The sequence below is a fragment of the Oryza brachyantha genome, chromosome 6 (genome assembly GCF_000231095.2).
Source record: "Oryza brachyantha chromosome 6, ObraRS2, whole genome shotgun sequence".
NCBI lineage: Eukaryota > Viridiplantae > Streptophyta > Magnoliopsida > Poales > Poaceae > Oryza > Oryza brachyantha.
Window position 1 is genome coordinate 1,373,737 of NC_023168.2, and position 14,937 is coordinate 1,388,673.

General features: G+C 40.1%; 1 protein-coding gene across 1 annotated transcript; it reads left to right on the forward strand.

The window, feature by feature from the left end:
* The first annotated feature begins 999 nt into the window (after positions 1 to 999).
* Positions 1,000 to 2,218, forward strand: LOC102713192 (homeobox-leucine zipper protein HOX28-like). The gene is made up of 2 exons (XM_015837960.2): positions 1,000 to 1,401; positions 1,526 to 2,218. The coding sequence occupies exons 1-2, from the start codon at positions 1,039 to 1,041 to the stop codon at positions 1,952 to 1,954; spliced, it is 792 nt and encodes a 263-aa protein (XP_015693446.2). The 5' UTR covers positions 1,000 to 1,038; the 3' UTR covers positions 1,955 to 2,218.
* Positions 2,219 to 14,937: the final 12,719 nt, after the last annotated feature.

Below are 14,937 nucleotides of genomic sequence, written 5' to 3' on the forward strand. Positions count from 1 at the left end.
TACAAATTATAAAAAGACAAATTAACTAAAACTATTATGCACATGTTTACATTTAAAACTGTTATTTTTGTTACAACTTATATAAATTGAATTTGAACTTGCATATTTATGGTGTGATATATCTCGTATTGACTTATCTTTTTTTTTTAAAGAAGTGATATCCAGCTGAATGATAAAAATACCAACGTGTTCATGATTTGGAGCGTAGGAATTTTCGGAGGATCACATGAAGATCACGCAGAATTCCTGCATCTCAAAGAAACCCTCGACATTTACATTTAGATTATAAACTGGTTGCATATAAATTACTATCAGTCAAGCTTGTTAGCTCAAACACAGCTTGTGGTGGCTTTAGGCTCAAAACTGAAGCTCCTAGATTGGCACACCAATAGCACCTGAAACCGTGCAGCAGCATTCCATTATCTTACACAGATCGATAGCGACTGGAGCAAGCACGTACGCAAGAACAAATATTTTGGAGGCAGAGGAAAAAAAATATTCTCCCTTGACTGGACTAGTTTACTTCAATTAGCTGCTAATCTGATCACCTCACCTGGGAATCCTGAAAAAAGAATTATACTACTCACTTGATATATAGCCAAGGGGTGGATCTTTTAGCTTTCTCGGCTAAAAAACCAAACGATATATTTATAAACGAAAGATAATTTATAATTAAAATATATACATATTAAAAAATAAATTATGATAAAAAACTATAAATAAATAAAAATTTAAATTTTAGCTGATAAGCATAATCACAGGAAAAAAAACTTGTGCGTGATCGAGATCGATGTTTTGAGGTCAAAGCAGCTCGAGCCATGGCTGGCTCAAAGAATCTCCAAAGCAGATCCGCCCCACGCGCCACCAGCTCATCATTGTCGACCAATCTTTTCTTGTTTAGTTCCATGATTTGATCGATCCTCCCATCTATTTATACCCTCGATCGCTCTCTGCTCCTGATCACTTCATCGTCTCCGGCGCCGGCGTTAATTAGCTACTGTTCTAGGCTGGGCTAGGCTAGCTTGGTCATCGTTAGACATGGAGAGGCAGAGCTTGGATCTTGGCCTGAGCCTCGGGCTGGGCCTGGGAGTGACGTCGACGGCGGCGCCCCGGCTCGCCGCCGCCGGCCTCTTTCTGAACTCCGGTGTGGCCATTGCGTCGGAGCAAGAAGGGAGCCATGGTGCGGTGGCGGCGGAGGACGAGAGGGTGGCGCCGTGCTCTCCTGGGAGCCCGGTGTCGAGCGGCAGCGGGAAGAGGACGGCTGACAGGTCGGCCGGGAGCGGCGACGAGGACGACGCCGGCTGCGACGGCGGCGGCGGCGCGCGGAAGAAGCTCCGGCTGTCCAAGGACCAGGCCGCCGTCCTCGAGGAGTGCTTCAAGGCGCACCACACCCTCACTCCGGTAAGCAAGCGCGCGTCGTCGTGTCCCCCTCATTCCTCGATCGAACATGGCCGCTGATCTCCGTCGATCCGAGAATGACATGGCGTACGTTCTTCTTCTTCTTCCTCCATGGATGGATGTGCAGAAGCAGAAGCTTGCGCTGGCGAACAGCTTGAGCCTGCGGCCGCGGCAGGTGGAGGTGTGGTTCCAGAACCGCCGCGCGAGGACGAAGCTGAAGCAGACGGAGGTGGACTGCGAGCAGCTCAAGCGGTGGTGCGACCAGCTCGCCGACCACAACCGCCGCCTCCACAAGGAGCTAGCCGAGCTCAGGGCGCTCAAGGCCACGCCGCCGGCCGCCGCCGAGACGCCACTGACCACCCTCACAATGTGCCTCTCCTGCAAGCGCGTCGCCACCTCCTCCTCAGCCTCCGCCGCCAACGCCGGCGCGCCGTCGCCGTTCCCCGGCCACCACCCGCAGTTCTTCTGCGGATTCAGAGATAGCGCCGCCGGGGCCACCGCAGCGGCGTACGGCAGCTCGTCTGGACTCGCGAAGCCGGTCAGGGCGGCGAGATAGATCGATGCGCCGCCATGATCAAGCAAATCTCTAGCTAGAAGAAGACACTGAAAACTGTCACGACTCACACAAGCAAACTGAGGAAGAGTAGAACAGAGTTTAATTGATTAATCTCTCATTTTCTGTGTACTTCCAAGGATTAAGTGCAAGTTAATTAGTAGTTTTAACAATGTAGGATCAATCGATCAATGAGTTGCACAATAACCGTATGCACATGAAAGTTGATGAAATAACAAGAGCTAATTAATTAATTAATTAATCAAGTAACCCTCTGTATTGAATTCCTAGTTCTTTTCCCTCTATCAGTCATGTTTTTTAAAATATATAATTTGTGTATAATAATAGAATAATATTCCGGCATTTGCTCAACGAGCTATACCCAATCATTATAAAACCTGTGCATGAACAAATTCCACACGCACTGGCATAATTTGTGTAGGTGCTGAATCCTTCTTGTAGTTGTTTAAACACAAGTGGAAATGTTGTTGTGAGCTTAATTATGATCGAACAGTTGAGCTAGCTAGATTGGAAGTTGGTCTATCATTTGGTTAGTTGGACACACTTGCAGTAATGTGTAATGTAATAGTATCGTCTACGTCAGTTCTGAGCAGACAAACAAACTGCAACTTAAAGGTTGTGACTTATGATTTTAATTAGTCTGTTGCAAACTTACGATACAATTAGCGTAGTTGCACTTGTTCCCGTTGACACCTCGAAGCCTCGGAAGATTATTCTATTGGAAAGATGAAACAAAAATGAAGCAGTTGTCCAAATTAAGGCATAAATGAAAATTACATCCAACATGGTAACCTTCATTTTAAAATGAAACATTAATCATTGCATAACATGTATTTTATCATGCACCAAAATATAGTAGTAAACATGTCAATTTGTAAAAATAAGTTAATTTACAAAATATGATTGATAGCTAGCTAATCAAACATATTTGAAAATTGGTTGATATATGTAATTTGAGAAGATATACTGGTGATAAATAACTAAGCATTTTTAGGGACTAAAGGAGGCCTATACGAATCTATTCTTCGATCACCCGTGGCTTAAATCTCTTCTTAACCTTTTCAAAATCAAGTCATCTAAAAATCTCCTTCTCAATGTAGCACAAAATCAAGTGATTGAGATATTCATTAGACATCATATTGAGCAAACCGGGGTTGATTATATTCGTAGTTGAGAAGACTCTTTTTACATATGTTGTCGCTATAGGTAGACACAATGCTAACTCAATAAAATGATTGACCAAAGGGAAAAGCAATATGCTTTTGTGTTTCAAACATCTTCAAGGCTAAGTTACCAAGATCATGACAAGTAGTGAACTCATCAATATGTCGCACGTGTATAATGAATGTCTCAAGTTGATTACTTGTATTAAACAGTCAGGAGTTGAGAAATCTTGGTCACATCTTCGTCCATTGTGCAATCTAATCAACATCAAACTTAGAGAAGGAGTCTCTTAGATCAAGACTAGAGAAGCAAACAAGCAACATAGATGATATCTCATTAAAGGGATGGTCCATCTCCATGGTAATAGAATCAAGGCCGCCAAGAAATTGTGAACATGTTAGTGAAGCTCAAGTATGATTAAGTTCTCATCACACCTTGATTGATCTCATCTTAGTATTGGTTCGTCCATATTTGGTATTAATTGTTTTTTGGAGAGGGGAAATTTTCTTGATCCTAGAAAAATCACACATGTCAGCTAATCATCAGTATTGTCAAGCTCCAATGTTGTGATTATCCTAGACCATGGTTTACAAAATTGTCAGCCCATAAACACCGCTCAATAGTTTCATTGATAACCATAGTTCCAATTTGTTTTCACTTGACTGATTGATATGTTTCGAATATCTTACCATGTCAATATGTCCAATAACCGTCGCTTGATGATACTTTCCACCTTGACCCAGACTCTTACCTCTTGGTTGGCTACAATCTAGACCCATGAGCTAGTTATCGGGATCAGTCGCTCTTTTATAGGTTAGACCCTAGCTAGATACATGTCCAAGATGAGATCCAATGACAACCGCTAGACCCAAGTAAATTGGGCTAGCCCTGGCCCGACCCAACTAATCTCAAAATAAAGTAGTACATATTTTGGGCTGGGCTTGGGTAGAGTTTGGGCCCGATTGGGCTCGTTTCTGTTATATATGGGCCTACTCTGAGCCCGGCCTGGCAATGGAAGCTGTAACTGACTGCATGTACAGCATGCATGGATGGATGCCCATGTGGCACGTGCCTCCCGCACCGTGCGGTCGAATCAGATGCCGTGGACACGAGCGAGCGCACACCTGCTAACGGCGACGAAACTGCCAGGAAAGCGCTACGGCCGCATTATTTTAATCCATCACTTTTTTTTTAAAAAAAAGGTGTCTCATATACCATTTGGTCATATTCAAATCGAAGAAAAGAAAACATAAAAAAGAATCAAAGACGAACTAACTGAAGAGCAGAGGAGAGATGATCGATCGAGAGCGTGCAAGGTGGGTATAAAAAATATATGCACTCGATAGAAAAGTAATAAATGTGTACTATAAAGTATAATACTAAAGAAAAATAGTGGCGGCGAATGTTGACCAGGGCCTGCACGTGTGGGCGACATGCATGCCCGTACGCCCCCGCCCCGCTGGCCGCCTTGGGATTCCACGCGACGCCACCGCATCGCACATGCCATCGCCATTGCCCGCTCCCCCTACACCTTCGTTTGCTTACTTCTCTTCCTCCCTCTCTTCCTTCCGCCGTGTGGATTATTACTCGGTTTTTACGTACAGTTATCAAAATACTAAATACTTTATATTTTCGAAAATATATGTATAAGTTAAATATTTCATTTATATAGAGTATTTTTAAAAATTATAGTTTATCCTATTATATAGCTATGAAAAATAGAAACAATCTTTTGTAAATAAAAAGAACATAGCCTTCGGTGGTGGTGTTTGGGGGCATCAATCCATCATGCATGTTTGCACGATCACCGAGGCAGCCATACATGCAGCTAGCTAGGTAGCTGATGTGTGTATATGATTAATATATATCTTAGTTAGGCCAGTGACATTAGCATAACCCGCATGTTGTCGCCTACTTTAATCAGTGCTAGCTTAGAGCAAGACTAATAATATAGTCAACAAGCTGACTATAAGACTTTTTATAACCAGCTCTTAGTCCACCCATATATTAGTTGGCTCTTTATCATTAATGCATGACCCACATGTCACTCTCACAAAGTTTTTTGGTTCTTGTGCCTGAGCTGGCTGTAAGCTTACAGCTTGCTTTTAATCTCTCTCATCCTCTCTCTCCTTCACATAAACATTTAGCCAGTTTATAGTCTGCTATTATACTTGCTCTTAGCTTAGCTTACGCATCGATCGACCTAACGAAGAAGCTAGCTATACTATGGCTTTACCGGCTTTGTTGAGAAACCGACCGGACCCGGATTTGCTGCACTAAGCTCGCTGTCAATGACCCTGATTGCACGCATGCATCTGTGTCCTTTAGTGCTAGCTATAGCAGGGCATTTTTTTTATTTTTCTACTATCTGGAATTAATATAACCCTAGGTAAATTAAGCTTCCATTCCCCCCCTACAGCTAGCTAGCGTCTAATTAATGGCCGGCTACCAAATTTAATTAGAATATAAAAGAAAAAATATTTTATGTATATAGTACTTCCAACTAGAAATATTAATTTAAAGCCAATGGTATGGTTATTAAACAACAACGGCATCAAATATTATTGTCCGAATGGAGTATATATATGGTTTTCTAAGCTCAAACCATTTTCTTGTGCTAACCATTTCTACCATTAAAAATACTTCATCCGTCTTGATATAAATATATTTCTAGCACTGTACGGTCAAATTATTTATAAGAGAAAAATAACTTAATTATCTCTCATTAAATAAAGAGATTGTATAGAGCAAGAGATATGTTTGGGTAAAATGGACAGATATTTGAATATGATCAAAGTGATTGATGGGACAACTAGTACTAAACAAATACACTTTTTTTAGACAAATTTGAATTCTAGAAATGCAATTATCACGGGGACAAATGTAGTATGTACGTATTGCTTTTCTTCTTTTGCACTCTTTAATTAATCTATCAACAGTATAAATGTTTGTGCTCGTCGCGCGAGATCAACCGATGATTAGAATAACTAGTTTGAATCATCCACAATGCCACTATGGCATACGAGTATTTATTGACAAGCAAACAAACAAATTAACTAAGGCAACCACGCATGCAGCTAAGCTAGCGTCCCACGTACACAATTATTGGGAAAATATATTTGCTACTCTCTATTAACCTGTTTGGGGATCGAAGCTTTAGACTATGAGAAGCAGCTATTTATTAGTCAGCTTTTGAAAATCTGGGAAAACTCCTGAACCCAGCTTCTTCAACTTCTGGATTCATAGTTCATTCTTCAGAACTACAGATTCTTAGAAATTGTGAATCATTTAGGACAGCTTCTAGCAGAAACAACTTTTGGAAAAAGCTGCGGCTGTGAAAAGCTCCCTCCAACAGGCCATCTCTCTCAGATCATGCAGGAGGAGCAGGAAATGATGATGCAGGAAATGATTACGAGCACAGAGAGGCAGCAGCCATGTGCAGCAGCAGCACACAGCACCGGCCGGATCAACAATAATTTTAGCAGCATCGATCAGTTGATTAGTTGCAGATCCATCCAGCTTAGCTGCAGGTTACAACGAATGAAAAAAGGCAGGCAGGCAGGCAGGCATGCAGCTTCCTCCCTGTACATGTCAGCCTGCCACAGTACTAGCTAGCTTGTCTCAGCAAGCCAGCCGGCCGGTGTGCATGTGTGTGTGTTTTGTGTTTTGACAGCATGGAGATGTCGGCTAATGTATATGGTCAAATTGAATCAGCATGTGTGCATGATCTAGCTTGCTAATTAGCTAGCTATAGCGGCAGTGATAATTAAGGTACAAATGCAAGCTACTACATACTTCGGTTTTTCTTATTTGACAGTGCTGATTTTGGGATCTACGTTTTAACTATCCGTCTTATTTAAAAATTTTATGCAAATATACAAAATTATAAGTCATGTTTAATGTACGTTTAGTGATAAATTAAATCGTAAAACGTAATAACTATGTAAACTTTTTTTGTTGAAACTAATGGTCAAACGTAAACCTAAAAGTTAACGGTATCAAATTAAAAAAATAGATGGAGTAGCAGCAACGGTAGTATTATTGGCACATGACAAGTGGCCTACGAGGAATGTGGTGTGTGTGTGGATACCACAATGTAGTAGGTTCTCCGTTTGTTGTAGTGTTGTAGGTTGCTTATTTTGTGGAATTTGCTAGCTCAGGCAAAATTGTGGCAAATATTTATACGAGTCAAGGAAATGGTTTTAAAAGCCAATAAAAGATTCAAAAGATATATATATACATCTTAAAGCAGATCTGAAGGTCAGAAACTCCCTAAAACCACATCCGTGATGTATAACATTTCAGAAAAAAAAAGTTACAATGACGACCGATGGCCCAGTTCATGGATCGCATGCATGCACCAATAATCAAATACAAAACGTTTGGCTAATTACCTTTTTCCATGGACGTATGTATGCGTATGCATCGACCGATCCATATGTCGTCCAAAGTGCACTGATTAATAATTCGTCAGTCGTTTTGTGCGTCCTTCTTCTTCTTCCCCCATGGCCACACCAATCATTAATTCCATTGATGGATGGACCGCTGGCTCAGAGAGAAAATGATATTTGCACACATATGCTTGCTAATTGCTTCTAGTACTACTATACTGCTAGCCTCCATTGTTCCTAGCTAACTTTCCGTTGGAGCGAGTACAATAGCAGGCTATAAGCCAGTTATAAGTGATAAGAGAGGAGAGAGAGTTATAAGTGATAAGAGAGGAGAGAGAAGAGTAGCGGGCTATAGATTTGTAGTCAGCTACAACACAGACTCCAAGACACATGTATATATGATAGGTAGAGCCAGATATTAATTGTGTAGTATATGACTGTTAGAGCAAGTTCAATAGTATAGTCAACTAATAGCTCTAATTCATCTATAATCAATTCATATAATAGTTATCTACAAAACATTAGTACATGGTCCCACATGTCATCTTAGAGTCCGTCTGCAGCTAGCTATAAATCAGTAGCCTACATCTCTTCTCTCTCCTTTTTTATCTCTTTAAAATATGTTATAGCTGGCTTATAGCCTGCTATTGTACCTGCTCTTATATGAAGTGACAAATAAGTTGCTATAGACAATTTGTAGTTAGCAGTTGGCTATACTATTTGAATTTGAACTTGCTCTTAATGCATGGGTCGTTCGATCGATCGATCATTGAATTTATGGTCGCGCATACATGCATGCAACGGAAAGCTAACAGACGACGGTCGAGCTGGCCGTCACGCTGCATGCCGGCCGCCATTGTACCATCGTGTACTAGGACCAGACCTATATATCGATCTAATTAACTTCTCATTGCACATTTTGCAAACAGCTCTCCAACTAAGGCCCCGTTTTTTTCTCAATATTACTGATTATGCATCATCACGGACACACATTTTCTAAACTTATAAACGGTTTGTTTTGTTCAAGAAAAAAATATAAATATAAATATATATATATAAGTTTACCATCTGGCTTTAATTTTCTCTAAAATACGTAAATTTCTAACTTTATATTAGTTAACTCGGTCTGCTATAAAATCATACGAATGAGAACATGTAAAAATCTCGTGACAGAAAAGGGGTACCTGATTAATTAATACAACTATACTAGTGCCAGTACATTGCAACATGCATCTAAATTAACTGCAACAAAAGTAGATGGGGGGGGGGGGGGGGGGGAGAAAGCGTATGTGCACACATGTGGTGGCGTACGTATGCTTTGTACCGGCCGGTGTCTGACTTAGGTAGCTTTCAACTTCCATCATCATTTGAGGAGATGATCGTGCATCGATCTCATCTGCAATTTGTACTACTACACCACCATGTATGGTCCATGCATGAATGGCCCAATAATTTTCCTAATCCAATTCTCATCATCCATCAACAACAGCAATTAATCTTCACCACCAATCTCCAGCTAATTCAATTCCTGGGGTGTACTAGCACCACTAAGAGCAAGTTCAATAGTATAGCCGACTGCTAGCACCAAATTATCTATAGTCAATCTACATAAAAAAACTTATATTATATTATTAATATCCGGTCGTTGCATCTTAGAGTCCATTCTGCAGCTGACTATAAATCTATAGCTTGCTACTCTTCTCTCTCCTCTTTTATTTTTTTAAAATATATTTACAGTTGGCTTATAATCTACTATTGTAGCTGCTCTAACCACACATGCATTATTACCGGCCATTTTTCTCTGCCCAACACAATGCAAGCAGCTAATCATGGACACACACATTCTGCTCCAGTAGTAGTCAATAATAAGCAATAATATATTGTCAGTGATTAATAATGGGCCAAGCAAATGCAAAGGTATACCTAGCAAACATGCATGATTAATTTGGAGGGGATCTGGGATCCAATGACGAAATTAATCATAAGCTAAGCTCAAGTGGAGAAAAGCTTGAAAAAAATAATTAAAATTAAAAAAATGTGAGCACGACCACCGGGCTGGCGGCCACGAGGGCGGCACATGGGGGAGTCCCCGTGGGCCGCGTACAGGTGGGCCCGGGCCGGTCGAGCCGCCCGCATGATTGGCCGCACGTGAGCGACAGCTAGCTCACTAGCCATGGCCAGCCAGTCATCACCCTCAAGTGCCATGCTCCTACTACTTGTTGCTGTGTGCATTGGGGCTTGCACTCCCTAAGTTTTTTATTATTATTATTTTAAGAAAACAAGGCACCAAAATGTTACATCCACACACCAAATGTGTCACGTACTCCATCCGTTATTAAATATCGCATCTGTTCTAAAATGTAACCATTTTTAGGTTTAAGTAATTTAGTATGAATTAATGTTAAGAACAAAATGTAATAGTGCTCCTCAATTTATAAATGAGGATTAGATGGAGGTGTGAAGGTACATAAGGAAACATGAAATGAGAATAATTTTGAATGTGAATTGATTGACAGAAAATGCGGTAATACTGTAAATAGTGTCAAAAATATTTATATTTGGTAGAATATTTATATTTTAGAACGGAGGGATTACGTTACTGGTACCACCACGCAAAATTAACTGCGGCAGGGATAATTGTATAAACGATTAATTAGTTGGCGGTGGAAGGTTATTTGATCATGTGTTCATGTGTGTTTGAGTGTTTTCTTGACTTTGGAGTGTCAATTAAGGAAAGTAAATATTTTGGTGGTCTTTTAATTAATTGGGTGTAACCAGTGGAGCAAGCTAGCTAGATCATCAAATCACCGATCACTTTCATAAGAGAAAAAAGAGTAAGAGCATTTAGCCCAGGAAACGTCAAAAGTATTGAGGTGGAGATTATGGGGATATGTATGAATCTCTTATCCCTTTTTTTTCTGATTGATTGAGACATTAGACTCTGAATCACAAGCCAATTATTTGGTACCTGATGCTTTCTTTTTTTTCTAATTACCCTGTGACGCATTCTTAGTACATTTTGTTTTGACAGATAACCATTTCATAATCAAGAGTACATCCACATATTTATCTTATTTTTAAAAAATCTTCAAAATGGTGCTAACCTTTCTTAATGATCACATTCCAATTAGCATATAAACAAAAGTAGTAGGAGCACTACTACTCAACAAGTATAGGTAGCATATGCCTTGAAATCGGTAGGGTCAGCTCTAGTGGCCGTTCACTGGCTAGCTAGCTAGCTTGTGCATGTAGTGACTACTAATGATAATTTGATCACAAAAAATAAAAACTAATATAATTAAAGAATAGGAAATTAAAAAAAGAATCACCACTTGACCCGACAACAGCATCTAGGGGACTTGAACGCCACCCTAAGTGGACATCCTACAAGCATTATTCAAACACACCCCATCTGCTTAATGCAGCTTTGAGCACAAGATTGGACCTGTCCTCTCTGTCATGTCAAGATACATAAACATGGGACCTATCATTGCATTGCATGCTGCCCATCACCAGTTCCCTCTGCACAAAGGAAAAGCAAAGAAAAAAAAGTCCCCCAAAAGATAATCATGTATGTATGTAGAGCATTTTTTCCTGATGTACCAAGTACCAAATTTTTATATAGAAAACAGTGGTACCTCATAGTATCTTTTTAAGCCTTAAGGATAGAAAAAAATAACTTTCTATAACCTTTATAGGGAATTGGTTAAATTGGAAGTCTGACCAGGTTATAGGTTATGTTAATTGATTACTAGTCAATTACTTGGTTTGTGGAATGGACAAAAGTTCTAGTCATGGATTAATTAAATTGTCTAATCCCTCTAGCTAATCTGTAATTCTTTCCTGGAAGGCACATTAATTACTCCACCTTAATGATGTTGAGTGGCTTATTTCTAACTGATGGCTCAACTTGTAACTCGAGAATTTGTTGGTTTACTCCCCAAAATCCTAATATGATCATGTCTGGTCAGATTCCACAAGATTTGCGCACATTTGTTTATCATCAATCAATTCCAAGTCAAATTGAACAAAACGGCCGGTGAGGAAAAGTGCAGATTTTTCTAGAGCAAAAAAAGCAGAAGTTATCAGGGAAGAGATAAGAGATAGAGAGAGAGAAATTCATGATGCAATCATAGAGTGTATCAGGGCAAAAGTTGGTGGCCCCACATTCCAGAGAGAGAAGGGAGGAACAAACCATATGTTGGGATGGGGAGGCAGCCATGGCCCACCCAATAATTACTCCAACCTGGGGTGAGGTAGTTTGGTTGGAGTACTAATAGAGTTTGGAGAGATAGATAACATGTCTAATTAAAAGGTTGGAAATTAATAAATGAATAATAATGCTTCAAAAAAGCTGTGGAAATATGACCGGCCATTTTGCGAAAAATGGGCACACTGCCTTGCGTGGACAGCCACCACCTACTACAAGCAAACCTCTTTTTCAAACAGCCTGCATATCAACAACCTCAGTATACATCACCAATATATGTATAACTCTATTATATCCATAAGCCAAATTGATATAATATGTTTTATAGCGTTAAAAATAAAATTATTTCTTACAAAATTTATAACAATCAGAGTAATGATCCTCTCTCTAATGGTGTAAAATGCTTAATGTTAGTATAAGATTCACTCAAAATTTTAAAATTCCAATAACCAATTTTGTATTATAATAAATTCACAGTAATATCTAATAAGTGCATACAGTAACTTTCGAGGCAAATCTACCTATGCCATTTTCTGTCCTTTCTAATATAAGCATTGGAAAATTATTAACCGCCCGAATTGCAGCAAAGAGTTTGGTCTAATCTTATATAAAAATCAAATACTTCGACTTTTTTTAAAAAAATCTCCTGGGATTATTTATGCCATAGAAGCAGTGGAATTAAAGATGAAAAAGTTATTTTTTGGGGAAAAAATAATACAGGGGTTTGGGCGGGGGGGGGGGGGGGGGTAATGATGAAGGAATGAATAGTTTAAGTACAGCAGTTGGACTGGGGAGGCCCAATGATTGCGGGGAGGTTGTGGGGGTGTCAGCAAAAGTACCGGCAAAGCGAGCCGCACGGCCGGCCCCGTGGGCCCACCCTGTCTTCCCACTCCCTCCCACTTCCATGTGGGCCCTACTCCTCAGGGGGGGGGGGAATCGTGGCCCTTGCTTGCTTTGCTGCTGCTGCCTCCCTCCCTTCTTTTGTCTCCCCCGGCTTACTGATCGGCTCGGCTCGAGCTGGCTTGGGTTTTTTTTTTGGTTGTGAGTAAACTAAACTGGGTGAGTGATTTGGGAGAGGAGTTCTAGAATGCTTGCTTGGGACTGCCATGCATGGCTCACCAGCAACTACAGCTGGAGTGAAGCACTGCTGCAAGGAAAAGATTCATGCATGGTGATGCAGTTTGTTGGTTCAGCTTAATTCTGTTTTTTTTATCGAGGCAGATATATATACCCTCATCTTTTGTTTTCCGTTTATATTTATAAGCTAAATTTTAAATTTAAAGTAAATTTTGAGATTTTTTTATCATAATTTATTTTTCAGCTTTGGCTTTTGCATCGCTAAGGACACTATATAATCATAAATAATTTTTTATTTATAAATATATTGTTTGGTTTTCCTCTGAATAAGTCAAACAATCACCACTATAATCTTTTTGATACACTTGGATATTTTTTTTTGTTTTTTGGGTGTTCTTGAGTGCTAGAGAAACCCACTTGATTTTATACGATATAAAATAACTAACCATTTCCCAATGCCACTTTTTTTATGGATATGAGGATTATCAATTACTACTATATATAATATATCCCCGTGTTACTTGCTAGCTAGATGACAAAACCTTTGAGTAATTAGGAGGGCATATGTGCCTGTTGCTGCTTAAATTGCTGTGTAGGTTAGCTAACCCCAAATTGCAGGATTAATATTCATGTACCATCAGCCATGCTTGGAGTGATTAATTAGCAATTTTATTGGTTTTTTTTATTACCTAGCCTGAACGCGCAAACGCAGACGACATGTATGGATTGGAAGCTAAACCCGTGCTGTTTCGCCAGGGGACATCCATCGACTGATCGACAACCTACCGCCCCAGGAATTCAGACTTAAATTAACCTAAACGCGTGCGTGATCTGATCTTTCAGAATTCAGACATTGTTTGACCTCTTCTTCCTCTCGATCCATGATCCATGCAGTCCTGCTCAGCTAATCGCGCTCCATCGATCGATCTGTGTCCTGCGTTGATTGATCCATTGTTGTTTGCAGGTTTCGCTCCTTGGAATCTGCGTCGCTGCTAAATCGATCGATCTTCAGAGATGCGGTGCATGATCGATCTTGCTCTGAATTAGTCTGAACCATTAATTCGAGCTTTTTTTTTTTTTATCTCTGTCTTTCTGTCGGATTGATGGCATAGGCATGTGTGTGATCGATGGATGAACTGGTCAGCAGTAAGATCCAATATTCTTGTAGACGATTCCAAAGCAAAACATGTCATGCCGTTCCTTGACAGCAGCAGCAGAGGCAGCTTAGCTCGATCTGAATTTGTCTTTTGGACCGGCCAATTAACCTCGTATAGCTGCACCAGCTGCACTTTCGGTTTTCTTATTATTTTTTGGAAGAAAATTCAGTATATACTAGCTCATGCATGCTGGAATCTCTGGAAAAACAAGTGTATATATATGCATGCATGCTACTAGGATTCAAGGATCCCAACCGTAGAGAAGAAACAAGGCTGGTTTTGTCGTTCTACAGCTCGACTCATGCTTCCTACAATATGTACGTACAAACACGTACGCCTCAAATCTTTATGTGAAACACCAATATACTTGTCCCTGCATTTTCAAATACTAAATCTACTTCATAAAACTTCAATACATGAATACAATAATAATATTTACGAAACAAATAAACTAAGCTAAAAAATCATCATTTTTTCAGAAGAGAGAGACAGCAAGAGCATGTCCAATGACAAGCTATAAGACAACTGTAAACATATTTTAAAAAAATAAAAGAAGAGAAAAAAGAGCAGCTGGCTACAGAATTCAGCACAGACTCTAATACATAATGTGTGTATAACAAGTGGGACATGGTAGTATATTTTTGTAGGTAACTATTATATGAATTGATTATCAGATTAGCTATAAATAAATTGGAACTAATAGTTAGCTGTAGTACTTAACTTGCTCTAATGTGGTACTGAGAGCAAATCAAACCAAGCAAAGCGACAGGCGGACGAGCCGGCAAGAAACCAAGTTCCGACGCTCTCCCCGCGAAGCGAGCCAAAGCCAAGCCCGAGGCAGGGTCGGCTCAAGCTCAAGCTCAGGCCCAGATCGAGCCGAGCTCACCGGCGGCTCGGAATTAATAATTGGGCGCGAGCGAGAGCGCGACGAGATCCACTCGCACCAGCTCATCATTTGCTCCTTCT